General features: G+C 41.0%; 1 protein-coding gene across 1 annotated transcript; it reads left to right on the top strand.

The window, feature by feature from the left end:
• The first annotated feature begins 3,481 nt into the window (after window positions 1-3,481).
• gpbar1.L (G protein-coupled bile acid receptor 1 L homeolog) lies at window positions 3,482-12,337 on the top strand. The gene is made up of 2 exons (XM_018235666.2): window positions 3,482-3,970; window positions 10,354-12,337. Exon 2 carries the CDS (start codon window positions 10,448-10,450, stop codon window positions 11,450-11,452), a length of 1,005 nt encoding a protein of 334 aa, XP_018091155.1. The 5' UTR covers window positions 3,482-3,970; window positions 10,354-10,447; the 3' UTR covers window positions 11,453-12,337.
• Window positions 12,338-16,165: the final 3,828 nt, after the last annotated feature.

Below are 16,165 nucleotides of genomic sequence, written 5' to 3'. Positions count from 1 at the left end.
CCCCTTATAAGTTAAAAAAAATTGTGGTGCCAGGACCCCCCATAAAAATATTTAAAAAAAATTGGTGGTCAGGGCCCCCCCTACAAGTTAAAAAAAATAATTGGTGATCAGGGCCCCCCTATAAGTTAAAAAAAGAAACATTTGTGACCAGGGCCCCCATAAAAGTGTTTTTAAAAACAAACATTGGTGATCAGGGGCCCCCCTGCAAGTAAAAAAAAATTGATGGCCTGCCCCCCCCAAGTTATAAAAAGCCATTGGTGATCGGGGCCCCCCAGCAAGTAAAAAAAAAATTGGCCAGATCCCCCCAAATTTTTTGCTTGCCACGGTTTAGTGTCTAAGGGGGGTACCGGCTATGCTTTACTTACTTGATTAGCCGGGCCCCCCTGTTTTCAGTGTGCAGCACAGCAGCTCTGTGCACGGAAGATTTTCTCCTATTAAGTACCCTCATGGTCCTTTAAGAATAAGTCCCGGTAAAGCTGTACAGGGATTCGATAAGGGAATCCAATCCCAATGCAGATTTACCGGGACTTATTCTTAAAGGACCAATGAGGTTACAGCAAATCTTTATAGGAGAAAATCCGGCCGGCTAATCAAGTAAGTGAAGCATGGCCTCCCCCCCCCTTAGACACTAAACCCTGCGGGCCCGGGACAACTGTCCCCCCTGTGACCCCCTGATGGCGGCCCTGTACAGGGGAATACCTAAGCTGCCATAGTTTTACAGGCCGCAGAGCAAACCCTAGAAATAATGGCAGACTGGACACATTTTCAATGCCGACATAACCTCATTAAACCTGGAAATTAGAGATGAAATGTAATATCACAGTCTGGTCACTAAGGATGGGCATTATATAATAGTGCAAATGCTAATTAAAGGGATGGTTCACCTATAGGTTAACTTTTAGTAACTTTTAATAGTTTTTGAATTATTTGCCTTATTCCTCTGACTCTGTGCAACTTTCAAATGGGAGTCACAGACCACATCTAGCGAACCGATGCTCTATGAAGCTACAACTGTATTTTTATTGCTACTTTTGATTACTCATCTTTCTATTCATGTTCCCTTCTATGTTCTTTTCTCATTCCTGTCTCTTATCCAAATCAATACATGGTTGCTAGGGTAATTTGGACCTTAGCAACCAGATTGCTGAAATGGCAAACTGGAGTGCTGCTGAATAAAAAGCTAAATAACTAAAGAAACAAATGAAAATTTTGCCAATTGCAAATTGGAGCTCTCGGAACGAGCGACTCACTAGCTGGAATTAAACAATTTTGTCACCTGGCATCTATAATATCTCTATCCACCTTGCTCCAGTCCTGAATTTGCTCTTTCCCCCTGAAAATGCTAACTGCACTCTGTTTTAGATTATCAGGAATCTAAAACAGAGTGCAATCTCTAAATGTGCTAAACTATCAAAATGGGACTGCACTACCTGAACAGAAAAGTGACAGAGATGTGTAAGGATCTGAAATAAGAAGCCCCTTACCAAATTTAGCTCGAGAAATTTGCCAACACATATCAGGGCACAAAGTAACACACATTGCAGCCACTAGGTCAGTCTCCTTGAGCGCAACAAAAGGAAAGAGGGTGGTAGAGCAATACCTCGCTGCAACATTGGTATAAAAATATTGTAAAAATGAATGGAACGCATTTATGGGGAGGGGGCATCATCCCAAGAGTGCAGCTTGTGCAACCACAAACTTGATGTGGAGCGGAAAAGCTGGCTAAAAGTGAACCCTGGCAGATCATCAACAAATAGTAATAGAAAACAGACACAGACAGACAGCGCTGTGTGGAAGGCGGTTTTGCATTGCCCACCAATGTAGTTAAAAGACAAATCGCACAGTTGCAGGAACACATGACATGGCCACAGATGGACCCTGGCAGATTGCTGACTGCTTGTCAATAATGTAACACACAAACACAGACAATGCTGTGCTGTGTATAGGGCAGTTTTAAATTGCCAACTAAAGCAGTCAAAAAACAGATCACACAATTATGGGAACACATTGCATAAATACACACAGTAGTGTAACTAGAGTGCGCCGGGTCCCCCTGCAAAAAAACATTCAGAGGGGCCTGGCCACTCCGTTCCCCATCCCCCTGCCCTCTTCCTGCTTCTACCATGCCAATGCCCCACCCAAACTCTGCCCATGTCCCGCCCAACTCTGCCCATGTTCTGCACCAACTTGCGTCTCCTTCCTCGCCAGTTAGAGAGCAGCTGAGGAGGATGTAGTTTTCTAATTAGCTATAGAGGAAGTAGACCCCCCTGCGACTATGAGATCTGCTTTCTCTATAGTTACGCCACTGAATACACAATTATGACACCTAATTACCACATAAACCCAACCCAAACTAATAGAGATGGCCATTCATGAGTTAAGATGGCCATAGACGCAAAGATCTGATCGTACGAATCAACGTATGATCTGACTTTCCCATCTCCCGACCCTCCACTAACCATAAAGATCAAAGTCTTCCCATTCCGATCAAATAAAGTAGTTAAAGAACAGATCAGCCAATGTTCTGCCCCTGACAGCAATCGTACGATAGTTATGTCTGACAAAGCTACTGACAGTCGCCCACTGAAAATCGTACGATCGGCAATACACGCAGAGATATTATCGGCAGCCGACAGAAGTTTTCTAACCTGTCCGTTCGACCAAACGACCGTTCACCGCCGGACGAAAAATGTCGGGACTCTCCACACATGGTCCGAAAATCGTACGAATCCACGATTCGTACGATCAGATCGTTGCGTCTATGGCCAGCTTAACACACAGATGATTTCCAAGAGGACCAGTTGGTTATAATGATAGAAGATACAATTAGAGGACACAGAGGGGAAAAATAAAAGAGAGAAAAAGAATAAAAGGCAGAGAGAAAAACAGACAGACGTGAGAGTGAACCACCACATGTAGGGTTGCCACCAGGCCAGTATTTTATTTATAGGGAAAAACCATAAAAATATAGAAGGGCGGTATTTTTCTGCAAGGTGGCAACCCTAACCTCATCAGAAACCTGGATTGAAGCAAGAGTCCATTAGGGGACCAGAAAACAGGTCAAATTGCTAGAACTACATATTCAAAGATAAGACCCAAGCTGCAAGTAAAATGTTTAACATAATATGGAACTCATTTGGCCAGTATTGGAACCTAGATATGTTCTTAAGGAAAAAATACAAAAAGAAATTGTGGGAGAATAGTCAAAGGCAGGACTGACCAAACAAACGCCAATGAAGTACTAGAGGGTAAATCTGGTTCACATGTTGAAAAGAATCGAAAAATGAAAGTCTGAAAGGCGGAGCAAACTCATTGGAAGCATCCATATCAACTCTTGTTATTGCACAAAATCTAATACACAGATATAGGAGCAAAGCATGCCAGTGCATGAGCACAATGTTAAAGAAGTCCAAAGAGCCAATACCCTACCATTTGTAGCAGAGCAAATATTGTATTATGAAAGTGAAATAAGACATAGATAAAGGGGAGGAGTTCATTCAAACTGCTTGGTGCAACAGTGTCCAGTCTGTGATCAATAATCATGTGGCAAAATTGGGGCAGTGAATGTTGGGTCACCAAAAAATGTTTAGCAATAGGCTGCAAGGTTTGTCCAGTACTAATGGCTGTCCTAATGGAACACCTGTGATTCCCTGAGGAAGATCACAAAGATATGATCAAAATGTTGGAATTTCTTTTGATTGTTTATTAAAATCAGTCAGTGTATATGTGTGTGCGCGTGCGCCCTGGAAAGAGAGGGAGGGCCCGGGTGATAGTGAGAGATAGGGCTGAGCACTGAAGCACTTCCCCTTGCTGTAACTGAAACTGTAGAAGTCACATCACTAAGTGTATTGGCTGTTCTGACTTCACAAAGGGAGGAATGAGCCTTGAGAAGCAGCGACTGACTGCAAGGAGTTCATTAGCCAGAAACTGCTGGGAAGCTAAAGATTGCGGGGGATACAGGAGTCTGCAGGTAACTTCTTTACCTTTAAGCCTTGGGATAATCCATCAATGTACAGAGTTCTGCCAGGACTACAACCCATGAATGTGGTACTGTGTGTCCAACTGGGCATCTACTAGAACAATTTGTTATTAAAGGGTAACTGCAGCTGAAAACTGTTTTATTCACGAAGCAATTTTCAGCAACTTTCCAAATATACATTAATTTAACAAAATGTAGATGGTTTTAACAGGTCAGTTTTGCAGGTCTGTCAATCAGCTTGTTTCTGTAACATTGTTTGAGGAGTCAGAACCAGCAGTGCAGAGAATATAAACAGCCAGACAGTGTAATGAATGTTTATTTGAGAAATTGCTGAGAATTACATTTTTATTCATTGGGCAAAATCAGTTTTGGGTGAAAAGCACCAAACAAAAGTGCCAGTTAGCTCATACTTATTGCCTGGGCATATGGGAAGCAGATGAAATGTAAAGGGGAGGAATACAGGCCTTGAGTTCTCTGCAGGAATGCAAGGGTGCCAGGTGTGTGCCAAACATGCACTGCTGTCTACCACTTGTTAGCCACAGAGATAAACTATGTAACATCAGCAGCAAACCTACAGGAGCTTCACCTTCACCTTTAGTAAACGGTATGTCTCAAATTAATCATTGCAGTTGGAGCTGCTATGGTGATTCCCTCTGATACATCATACATTTATACATTTATGATCTGCTTACTTTATAGACATGGTTTTAAAGGTCTGCTGCAGTCGTTCCTAGTAATGAGATTGAATATATCAGTAGTGTCTTTTCCCCCCTGGAAAACAAACTGATTAACACACTATTGGCAGGGTGCAGTGCCAGGGATATTGCTATTATATCTTATGATAATGACAGTTCTTATAAATACATATTGCAAGTAAATGTTCAGGTATAAGCAAAAATGGTTGCCATAAAGGGATTTTGTCATTATATTTGGGTAATGGGTATGAATGTAGGTTTCTATAAATCCCTGGATCTTGCACATGAGAGACCCCACAGAGAAGTAGCCAGGACATTGTAAAGCAGCTTCAGCAGGGCAAGATGGAGTTAATAGGGTAAGATGGAGACAGTAGGTCAAGATAGAAACAGTAGGGGAAGACTAAGACAATAGGTCAAGATAGAGACATTGAGGCAAGGGTAGTGTAGAAAGAAGGGTAAGAAGGTGACAGTAGAGCAAGATGGAGACAGTAGAGTAAGAGGAAGACAGTAGGATAAGAAGGTGACAGTGGGGCAAGATAGAGACAGTAGGGAAAAATGGAGATTATAGAACAAGATGGAGACTGTAGGACCAGATGGTAGCAGTAGGACAAGATGGTGACAGTAAAGGTGACCATACACTTAACAATTAAGATCTTTCCTGCAACTATTGGTTGTTCATTTTCAATACAGACATTTAGAGCTGAATCATCAGATATGCAGGTAGAAACAATAGAATTCTACCCGTATCTGATAATTCAGCAGTAAACAGTGGGCAATGTTCAGGATCAAATTTTTCTGACTTGGCCACCATCAACAGGTTGACCGATATCCAAATCTTTTGCTGATATAGGTTGGCTTGTCTCTTGCCACACTCGCACTCTATATCATATGAGTTCATTTTGTACAATAATATCTGTGTATCTATGCCCACCTTAATGGAATGTTGGTGACAGTAGGACAAGCCTGTACAACCAGATGGTGGCAGTAGGTTAAGATAGAGATTGTAGAACAAAATGGAGACAGTAGAACAAGATGGTGACAATAGAGTAAGATGAAAAAATTAGAATAAGATGGTGATAGTAGGACAAGGTGAAAAGAACCCTGTCTAAAATCATCTCATACCATTGCCTTTATTGCTGGCCATTACACAGTGCTGTATGAGAGAATGAACTTGGCTAAGTTTGCAGCCAACCGTGAAAAACAAATGGATACACCTCATCCCTATAAATCATCCAGAGGACCTCCCCCGTGTAACAGAAGCCATTTAGTGTTTTATTGTGTGACCAGCGTGTTTTGTGCACTTGGACAGTCACCACTTTATGGGTCACGTTCACACTCTGTACACACGGACGCGCATGCCAGTCCCACGCATTTTCCTAAATTGTCTTATAGATAACCAAGGAGATTTCCACTTGATGCTATTAAAGGAGAGATGTACTGTATTTACATGCACTGTTTGGTTTGTATTTATGCCCCTGTTCCTTCTGTGCAAATTGGCATTAATTAGGAGATGCAATATTGTATATAGGGGAAGGAGTATGGCACAAGTTCTGTACAGCTAGAATGTAGATAACTGCAGTAACAGCAAAAAGTTTAGTTCCTCAATTAGAGGAGGATGAGAAACCTTGTGAGTCAGGCTAAACAGGGAATCAGTGGCGAGACATTAAGGAGCAACTCAGGAAAACTTTGTATGTATCCTAGTTAATGGTATTATTTACCCTTTACATATGGTCATATTCTATATGGTGTCTCCTAGTTCTAAACAAGATCCTTGTTGGATCTTATTACGTAATAATAGGGATGCACTGAATCCAGGATTCTAAAAAATCACATGACTTTTCATCACACACAGGGCTGGAATGAGTGGCACGCAGAAGAGGCAGCAGCCTAGGGTGCAATGATAGGGGGACGCTGGGCAGCTACCTCTTAAATTGTCTTCTGCCTACTCCTAGTCCACACCCCTCAGTTTAACTCCCCTAACTCCCTCACCCACCCCTCCATCGATGTCCCCTTCCTCCTCTCCTTTTTCCCTCCGTCGCTCACCCCTCCCCTTTTAACCAAGTGCTGCACATACAGTTCTCTTTCCTCCTCGTTTACCTAATTTCCATATGCAAATTAAGGTTTGGATTCAGTTCAGTATTCAGCCTTGTCTTTCACAAAGGATTCGGGATACAGCTGAATCCAAAAATAGTTGATCCGGTGCATCCGTACAGTATACCTGTATATAAGATCCAAAGTTTGGGTCTGACGCTGATATATATTGGTTAACAGGGAACTGGGTGGAGCTCTGAAGATGTTTAAAATGGCAAGCAATAACACAATATACAGAGAATAAAAATGAGCATTTAGGTCCTGGTCAATCAGAGCTTTGGCTCTGCTTCTCTCTGCCTGTGTATTATAAACAGGTGGAAAGATGTGGATCCATTCTGTTCGGCAGCTACATATAGTTGCACTGACAGACAAAGCTTCAGCCTTTTTGGATCTTTCATTCAGTGCTCAGCGGTGAAGACAGGGAAACACAAATACTCCAAGAATGTGCCCCTTAGGGCACTTGTACCTGTGCCCCACCCTGGTCAAGATTGATCCCTTTTATCTGCTTATAATTGGGTTATAGGGTTGCATCTGTACACACACTCCTGTTGGCACAAAAGTATGGAAGGTGGCCTTACATGTGCATGGCCAGGTGTACATTTCTATCAGCCCTCGGGCCAATCGGTTAGTACAGTGCTGTCCAACTTCTGTGGTACCGAGGGTCGGAATTTTTCTGGCCTACGAGGGCTGACAATGGAAGCCAGTGTTAGCCACTTTTTAAACAACACACGTTACCACAAGACCATGTCTACATTAATTTCACTCATATGTGAAAAATTTAAGTCACATTAAAACATACCCTTTCTGTTCTCTGCTTCTCTATAGAAATAATTTAGCAGAAGTCACTAGTCAGTTCTCCTCCAGGTCTGTTAATCAGCTGTTATATTGTTTCAAGAGTCATAATCAGTCGGCCAGAGAATATAAACAGTAAGAGAGATACTGCTTCCATTTGCAATCACATTTACAATAAATAAACCACCACAGCGTTGCCATTTAATTGCTGCAAATCACTTCTTTATGTCCCTTTGGTCAACTATGCATCCAGAACCGCTGATGAGATCTAACAAGATTGAAACAGGCTGTCTGCAAGTTTGGATATATGGCTTTGAACCATTAGGCTGTATCTGTGTTCTGGATGCAGTTGGCCAAGGGACATAAAGGAGTGGTTTGCATGTCTCAGCCCATGATGCCTTATGGGAGAATTACAACTCTCATTTTTGGTATCTAGGCAGTGCTGTGTGTATGGCATGAGACAAGTGAAACAAGATGGCATGAGACAAGAGAAGGCTTCACTTTGCATGTAATTGCTTGTGAAGGCCTTTTTGGCTCATTTTAGCCCATCTCATCCTAGACAGAATGTAGAGAAACAGATGCTGAGAACATAAACTTGATTATTTCCGAAACAATGCAGAATTTTTAATTGATTGTATTTAGAAAGTTTCTTACTTCAGTATGAGGAAGGTTATATTAAATTTTCATTTTCGCGATAGTTCTCCTTTAAGGAAGGATGATTAGTGCCCCTATTTGTCTGTTCTCTGGCCATGCTGCTATCAGTCTGATGCGACTATAAAGGAAATATGATATGAATATTGCAACAATATTGGAAGAAATGTAAACTACAAATAGCCGACTCTATTGCGATATACAGACTCTCGACCCATTATGGCAGAGAAACTATGACCTCAGAGGAATGTATCAGTTTAATTAAGTAATTTCACAAGCTCTGCAGTCAGGTCCTTGATACTTAATGATCATTTTAGAAGTTGGTTGCACCATGAGTCATAGAATTCACATGCTCTGACTGCACCACAAATGGACAATGCTGGGCCCCACGGCACGGAAAGAGATGAACAGGCAGCATTACAGCAGCAGGAGAAAGATAGAGAGGCAGGCACTATTTGCCCATCCACCTGCCAGCCAACAGCACCCAGTCTAGTGGGCCGCACCAAAATGGTCCAAATTGGGTCCCTCAGTTGAAAAGACTGGCTGTGGCTAGTATAATACTGGGACAGACGTCACTAAGCGACATTGTGACTCTCTCTCTCTCTCTCTCCTATGTTCCTGGATTGCACTTTCCACTTACTGCCTGTTTGCTGACTTTAATGATATAACTGAATCCTACTTTATAGAAAAGTGGCTATAAAAATCCAATTCTCTCTGCGGATGTTTACATAACTTGGCATCATCGCCCCCGACAAGATGAGGGAATTTGGTAGGATTTTTATAGCCACGATCCCATCCTTGACCATAAAGCCTTGGTTGCTATAGATTCCTTTGAGCTGTTCATGTGCAGGAAAAGATTCATACAATATAAGATCAGTAATTACATTTTACGTTCATGCAAAGTGCCAGAAATAGCACTACCAAGGGGCCATTAACATGCCCATTACCGTTCCCTTAAATAAGTCTGTTGCAAACTGGTAGAGTAAAACTACCGACAAAGAATTCACAGCTTGTGACACAGAGTAAGGGCACAGGTTGTTGAACGAAGTCATAGCCAATGATACACAAAGGAAATTCCATTGTTCCTAAAAGATTTTTATCTTTTCTTAACAGATGTGGGAACTGTGGGATATGGGTATAGTAAGGTGAAACAGTGGAGCCATTAGTGCACCCATTCAAGTTCCCTGGAAAATGATCCCTGTTTTCTGGAAATGTGTTTATAGTAAGGTCAAATGGTATCAGGTGAAACGGCAGTGGGGCAGGTGTACAGTGAATATATAATGACCTGAGATTATCGTGTTGGTGAACTTTTTCTCTTTATTCTCTCCTGTTGCATTTTCTTATTGCTCTTTTATTGCAATTCTTCTGTTTCCTTATGCATTTTAATTTTTTACTCCTCTGCCCCTCTTTGTGCATCTTTTTGTCAAGTGCCTTTATTCCTTCCCTTTATGCCATCACATTTTTCTTTGCCCCATCTGCTTTTTTCTTTCTTTCATTCTTACATTAATATTTATACTTCTTGTTTCTGTAATCCCTCACATGGCGTCTTATCAAGGATGGCAAAAAGCAGCCCCTGGTAACTTTAATAACTGAACTTCCATTTCTTAATGGGAAATTAACAGATGCTGCCTTTAGAAAGAGTCTACAGTCTTTAAGGAGAGCTTGGTGCACATGCTGATAATTTCCCTGTTTCCATCATTAGCTCCCAAATTATGTTTTGTTGCCCCTTTATTCAAAAGTCATTCAGCTGAATGGTTCCTGGTGGGTCCTTTATCACAAAAGTGAAGTGAAACTAAAAAGCAAACAAGTTTCCTGAATTACAATTTCAAACCTGATTGTATTTAAGTAACACCGTAACTTCCTGTGTACTAAAAAGGCACAGCAAAATATGATATTGATACTGGGCGACATTTTCCAAAGCAGTACACACAACAGAAAGCAGTCTCAATATAACAACAGGATGGTGGCAGTGGAGTCCATAAGGCTCAGTATATGTATGAAAACAGATCATCTTCATAATTGGAGTTTTGGAGTTCCTGAAAATATTTTGCTGTGGCCCCATTAACTTTTAGCCACACAATTGTGTTGCAGAATTGTTATAAAATATGCCCAAAATGTTGACATGAACCTTTCTTTTTCTAACAGAGTCCCCATCAAAAGTTTGAGAAGACCATCATTGACTTAATATATTTATGAAGAGAATGGTTACATTGCCCCCACCAAAGACATATCTCTAAATATGGAATTTCATCCCAATAATTTCTCTGCTGATAATGACTTGGAGGCACAGCGACAACTTATTTTCCTTCTCTCCAGCCCACTTTCTGTCTTCATCATCCTTTCCAACCTCTTCATTATTATTGGGATTGTGTTCAACAAGAAGATACACAACACAGCTAATTATTTCTTCCTTAGCTTGATGTTTGCAGATTTACTTACAGGAGTGGCGCTTCCCTGCATACCCCACATGAGATTTGACAAGAAATTTGGGTATCATGTGTGCATGATCTCATACATTTCACCCAACTTCTTCTTCCTGTCCTTTTTAGCCAACCTTCTAATGGTTCATTATGAGAAATACCTGTTCATTGTATATCCCTTGAGGTACCACAGCATTTGGATGCACCGCTGCGTCCCACTATCCCTTGTTATAGCATGGACCCTGCCATTGTTTTTTGCTTGCTTGCCTATGATGGGTTGGAACAACTGGAAGATCGATTCCAACTGCTCTTATAAATATGTCTTCACAAATGCATACATCTACTTGGAAACCTATGGTGTAGTCATCCCCTCCATCTTGGCAATTGCCTTTATCACAGTCAAGGTGCTAACTGTGGCCAGGAAGCAACTAAAGGACATCAAGAAGCTTCATCGCTCAGTTCAGAGCCAGGCAGTCATAGAGTTGGAGCACCAGATGGACCTGAGGTATGCCCGCTGCATTGCCATAGTGTCTTTGACTTTCTTGGTCTGCTGGGTTCCCTATATTGCAGTCCTCCAGGTCTCAGTCCTGGCCATTGCGCATTATGAATTCAGCTGGTGGATTATCCTCACCCTCACGTGCGTGGGCAGTGGTAGTGCTGCCATCATCCCAATCATCTTGGGTCTCTGCCACCGGGAGTACACAGAATTGTGGAGGAACCTGTTTAGCAGATACTGCTGCAAGCACAGGGAGACTCTTTCCAACCTCCATAACATGACTAGCAAGGAAGAGACTTTGCATGATGGTTTGACTGATGTTAAATAGTAACTAGACAAAATCTTAGATTAACTGCTTGGTTCTGAAGTTCTTCTACTGACTGGGGATGGAGGTAGCCAGAATAGAAAATAGATGATATTCTGTGCATGTATGGCGGAAGATGAGCCAACCGCTAGTTTTTATCGGGCTCCTTCAAATGCCAATGTTTACTGCCGAGTTGTTATATACAGGTATAATTTTATTGTTTTTACCTGTACAAATGATAATACAACTCTAGATGTCTGTAATGAAAACAAAGGCCAGTAACAAATGGAGTGCTACAGGTTGTGTAAGTAGCTTGCCGCAGGCTGTGCCCCCACAGTCCTAAAGATGTGAGAATTCCCTTCATTATAAACCAAACACATGGTTGTAATTTACTCTCCGGCTCCTGAAAGACATCTCTCTATCTATTCACTACTCAACATTATGAGAAAGGGCCTTGTTATCATGACAAGGGTTAAGCGGTGCAGCAGTAATATTACACTATAAGACAGCTTCTGCAAGTCCAAACATCTAAGTGGTTTGTGGAGGTACCACATAATTGGAAATCTCCTATTTATGGTAGGACCAATGAAAGTTTTCCATATTTTAAAGTAGCATTCACAGAAAACACATGGACTTTTTTTTAAGAAATTTGGGACAATATTTTAATTTAAAATATGGGAAACTGAAATGCACTGGAACTGGCGGGACCACAAAAATATGATGCAAATAAGGGAAAACATGAAATGTGGGACCATATATATATTGACTATTTAAATATCTGAAAGAGAGGGTTATTCACTAGCTGATGTTACTGTTTTCCGAATGATTTGATGTACATACAAATGTTACCTTTGGTCTAAAAAAAAACAACTTTATTATTATTTTATAGATACTGATTTCTTGTCTCAACCTGAGTTCTGGTTTCTCATTCTGTGGGTCACTGGCAGATTGGCTGATTCCAGTAGAGTGCAGTGCATTACTGAGCACCAGACTGGTGACGGTTGCTAATAAACCATTTATAAGTAATAGTTAAACCTATTTGTGAAAAATAATCATTAAAGGGGAACAACTCCGTCTCCTCCCATGCATTTCCAACTAGGCTGCTTCCGGCACAGTTCTACCTGCCCTTTCTAACAGCACCATCTGGGTACCTCATTCATAATGCAGAGCATGGGTGTTTGACAGAGTCACTTACAGTGCCAATGCTCATTAGTGGTTGTCACCAATTCAGCGGACTAATTAAAGATAGACAGCAGGGATTTGTTCCCATTTAAACACTCTATTTAAAAAGTAACTTTATTTCCCAAACATTTCTCCTCCTAAAGCGTTTCGTTAACACACGAAACGCGTTAAGAGGAGAAATGTCGGGGAAATAAAGTTACTTTTTAATCCACCGCTGACCTCTGGTTTGTGAAAGTGCACGCAGCAGTTCTGAAGTGATTGTCGGCTAGACCTCCCTAAGCTACGGGTTCGGGGCGTCGCACCCGAGCCAGAGCCTTGGAGCGGTGAGTAACCTGACTTGAATGTTTATGAGAGTAACAATTTAAGCGACTGGTCCGGGGCATTTGCACCTGGACCCACCCAGTTAAAGGGTGAGCGATTTTAAGGAGGATTTTTATGTGTTACCACATTGTATTAAAATTATTGGCTGCAGGGTTAGAGCATATTCAAAAAAGTTTTGTTTATACCCATTTAAACACTGACTACAGCTTGGGTGCATGTTTACAGTTCCTCCAAAAGACTTTGTAGATAAGACAATTTGTACCATAAATGTTGCACTAATTCCAGGATGCATGTGGAATACTTGTTTGGTTGTATTGTCATGCCAAGTTTGTCCGCACCCCATATATATTATATCAGCCATGATATTTATTTTTAAGCACTGCAGAGCATTTCCTTTTATATTCTATTTATGGGAATGGATAAGAATAAAAAGTCTGCTGTGAACCTGAGCCTATCAAGGGAAAGATAGAGCTGCAGCCTGCATATAGGGGTGCAAGGGCCCAAAACACTACACACTCCAGTTATTTCAAATAGGACCCTATGAACCTCAGCCCTTGTGCAGTTGTTAGACTATAACAGAGAGACACTGAATCCAGGCTCACAAATAATGCGTTTTTTGTTCATTTTGTTTATTTTTGGTATTTGGCCAAATCTTTTTCTGAAGGATTCTTATCTTTAGAGCCAAAGGAAAATGTGCTCTGTTTATACTCAGAAACTTTCATCTATCTCCCCTTAAACTAAACAACTACAATAATAATAATTATATTAAAATAAGAGAGCTTTCAAGTATGCACTGTTATGGTTAAAGGGACAGATCACCCTCTAATGAAAACATTTCATGTACTATTATACATGCATGAGACCTCTTATCCAGAATTCTCAGAGTCTAGACCTGGGGTTTTCAGGATAAGGGGTCTTTCCCATTATCTAATTTGGATTTCCATATCTGAAATCTACTAAAATTCATTTCAGCATTCAGTAAACCTAACAGGATTGTTTTGCCTCTAGTAAGGATTTTATTATATCTTAGTTGGAATCAAGTACAAGGTACTGTTTTTTATTACAGCAAAAAAGAAAAAAATTCAATTACTGTATTTGCTTAAAATGGAGTCTATGGGAAATGGCCTTTGTGTAATTTGGAGCTTTCTAATAATTGGTTTCTGGATAACAGATAACCCATACTTGTATTTTATTTATATAGCGTCAGCATATCCCACAGTCCTTTACAGAGATTACACATTTCCTCCAGTCCTTGCCTCAGTGCTTACAATCTAAGATCCCTATAAAATTCACAAACAAAATTCAGGAGCCAGTTAACCTCCTTGTAAGTTTTTGGAGTGTGGGAAGTGAGGAAGATGATGAAGCGCCCAATAGCGCGAAACGCGTCCGAAGACGGCTGGAGGAACAATACAGCAGGAGGTGCCAGTGCCTAATAGTTACAGTTGCTTTTATTAATATATTTTAGCTCCACCTGTAATGCATTATCAATAAATATTAATTTGGCATTCTGCACAGAAAACTTCTTCTAAAAATCTTTTCCTGAAAACTTTCCTGAAGATCAGTAATTCCCAGACTTTGAAACTACACTGAGCCTTTCAGCAAACTGTCAATTCCATTATCTCTTCCCTTCGTTCTGTTATATCTGCCAGCTCTGAGGGATGCCTGGCTCCTTATTATACTGAATGAACTCACTGTGAGATCTGAAATTTATTTTAATCCAGAGAGAAGACTTTCAGGGATCAAGTGCAGATCAATGGGACTCTCTTACAGTTCTTAGGAGACTGAATTTATTTAATACATAATATTTATATTATATTGTAGTGGATTTTACTCCCCCCTGCCCTTTACACAGTGCACCACTATTAGAAAGTTTTAGTCCCACAATTTCTTAAATTCTTTACTCCCATATCCTCCCCCTGTAAGTGTCCATCAGAGTGTTCTAGTCGCCAGGGTGGGGGGCATTGACTTGAAGTTGGAGAACAAAGCCTCTCAAGATGTTGCAGATAAAGAGATTACAGGCTGATACATAGTCAAATGGATTTGATGTTGTTTCTTTCATGTCTATAAACAATAAATCCATAAAGTAAGAGGTTAGTGGCATAATAAAAACATTATTCTCTGTATAGGCTGTGACAGATCATGCTTCCAAAAGAACTCATGGTGCTACAATTGCATTTACTCGCTCCTCATATCTATCACCCAGAACCTCTCCTCCATAATCTAAGACTGTCCAACTTCTGTGGTACCGAGAGCTGGAATTTTTCTGGCCTACAAGGTGGAGGGATGATAACTGAAGTCAGTGTTAGCCACTCCCTGTTTTTAAACCACACCACTTTAAACCACATTCATGTTACCACAAGACCATGTCTACGTTAATTATGGTATCACACCAAAAAACAAATGGTTGGTGCTCACTGCTGGGATTTTATCACTCATATGTGAAAAATGTTGTCATATTAAGACATACCTTTAAATTTATATATAGGGAAACCTATCAGGACCACTGTAAATTGTGCTACATACAGTGACACAGTGCTGGTGCTCCATTAGCATTTTGTATAAGGGCTGAACAGGTGAACAATGTGGTCAGTTTCAGTCTGGGTCTCAGTTGTGAACTGTGCGCTAGGGTGTAAATAATAGAGGTGTCACAAGTGTGAACAATTTTCAGGATCTTATTTGCGGATCTAAATTTGAGGTATAAACAATGCAGGGGCCATTTAATCTCTTTAGTAAATCTTACACAAGGCAAGCAAACCCAGCAGACACACTTTCATGTGGGTGGCCACACAGGGGGGGGGGAGTCACACAAGAGGAGATTCCAAAGTAGCATTCTCAGGTACCAGGATCCATAAAGTTTCTATTGGCTTAGATCAGCGCAGTCCAACTGGCAGCCCATGGGCTGCATATGGCCCGCAGGCTGCCAGTTGGACCGCACTGATCTAAGCCAATAGAAACTTAATGGATCCTGGTACCTGAGAATGCTACTTTGGAATCTCATGGACTTTATATACACTGCCACTGAAATCCCAGAGTGTTCGTCAACTTTATCCCCAGCATCCCATTCCACCAACACATCAGCCTACAAATCCCATTCCCACAAACACATTAACTTCTGCATCCCAGTCTGACCACCCATCATTACATATTCCATTATCCTCTGCCTCTTTGTTTTCTTCCAAACACATTCCCTCCTCATTACAAATTAATTCTCCCTATATTTGTTCTGTCTTCTTT

The sequence above is a fragment of the Xenopus laevis genome, chromosome 9_10L (genome assembly GCF_017654675.1).
Source record: "Xenopus laevis strain J_2021 chromosome 9_10L, Xenopus_laevis_v10.1, whole genome shotgun sequence".
Classification (NCBI taxonomy): domain Eukaryota; kingdom Metazoa; phylum Chordata; class Amphibia; order Anura; family Pipidae; genus Xenopus; species Xenopus laevis.
Note: the sequence above shows the minus strand (reverse complement) of the source record. Positions and strands in the feature narration are given on the sequence as shown.

Excerpts from the sequence above, each read along its gene's own strand:
- gpbar1.L (XM_018235666.2), top strand. The coding sequence starts at position 10,448 with ATGGAATTTCATCCCAATAATTTCTCTGCTGATAATGACTTGGAGGCA.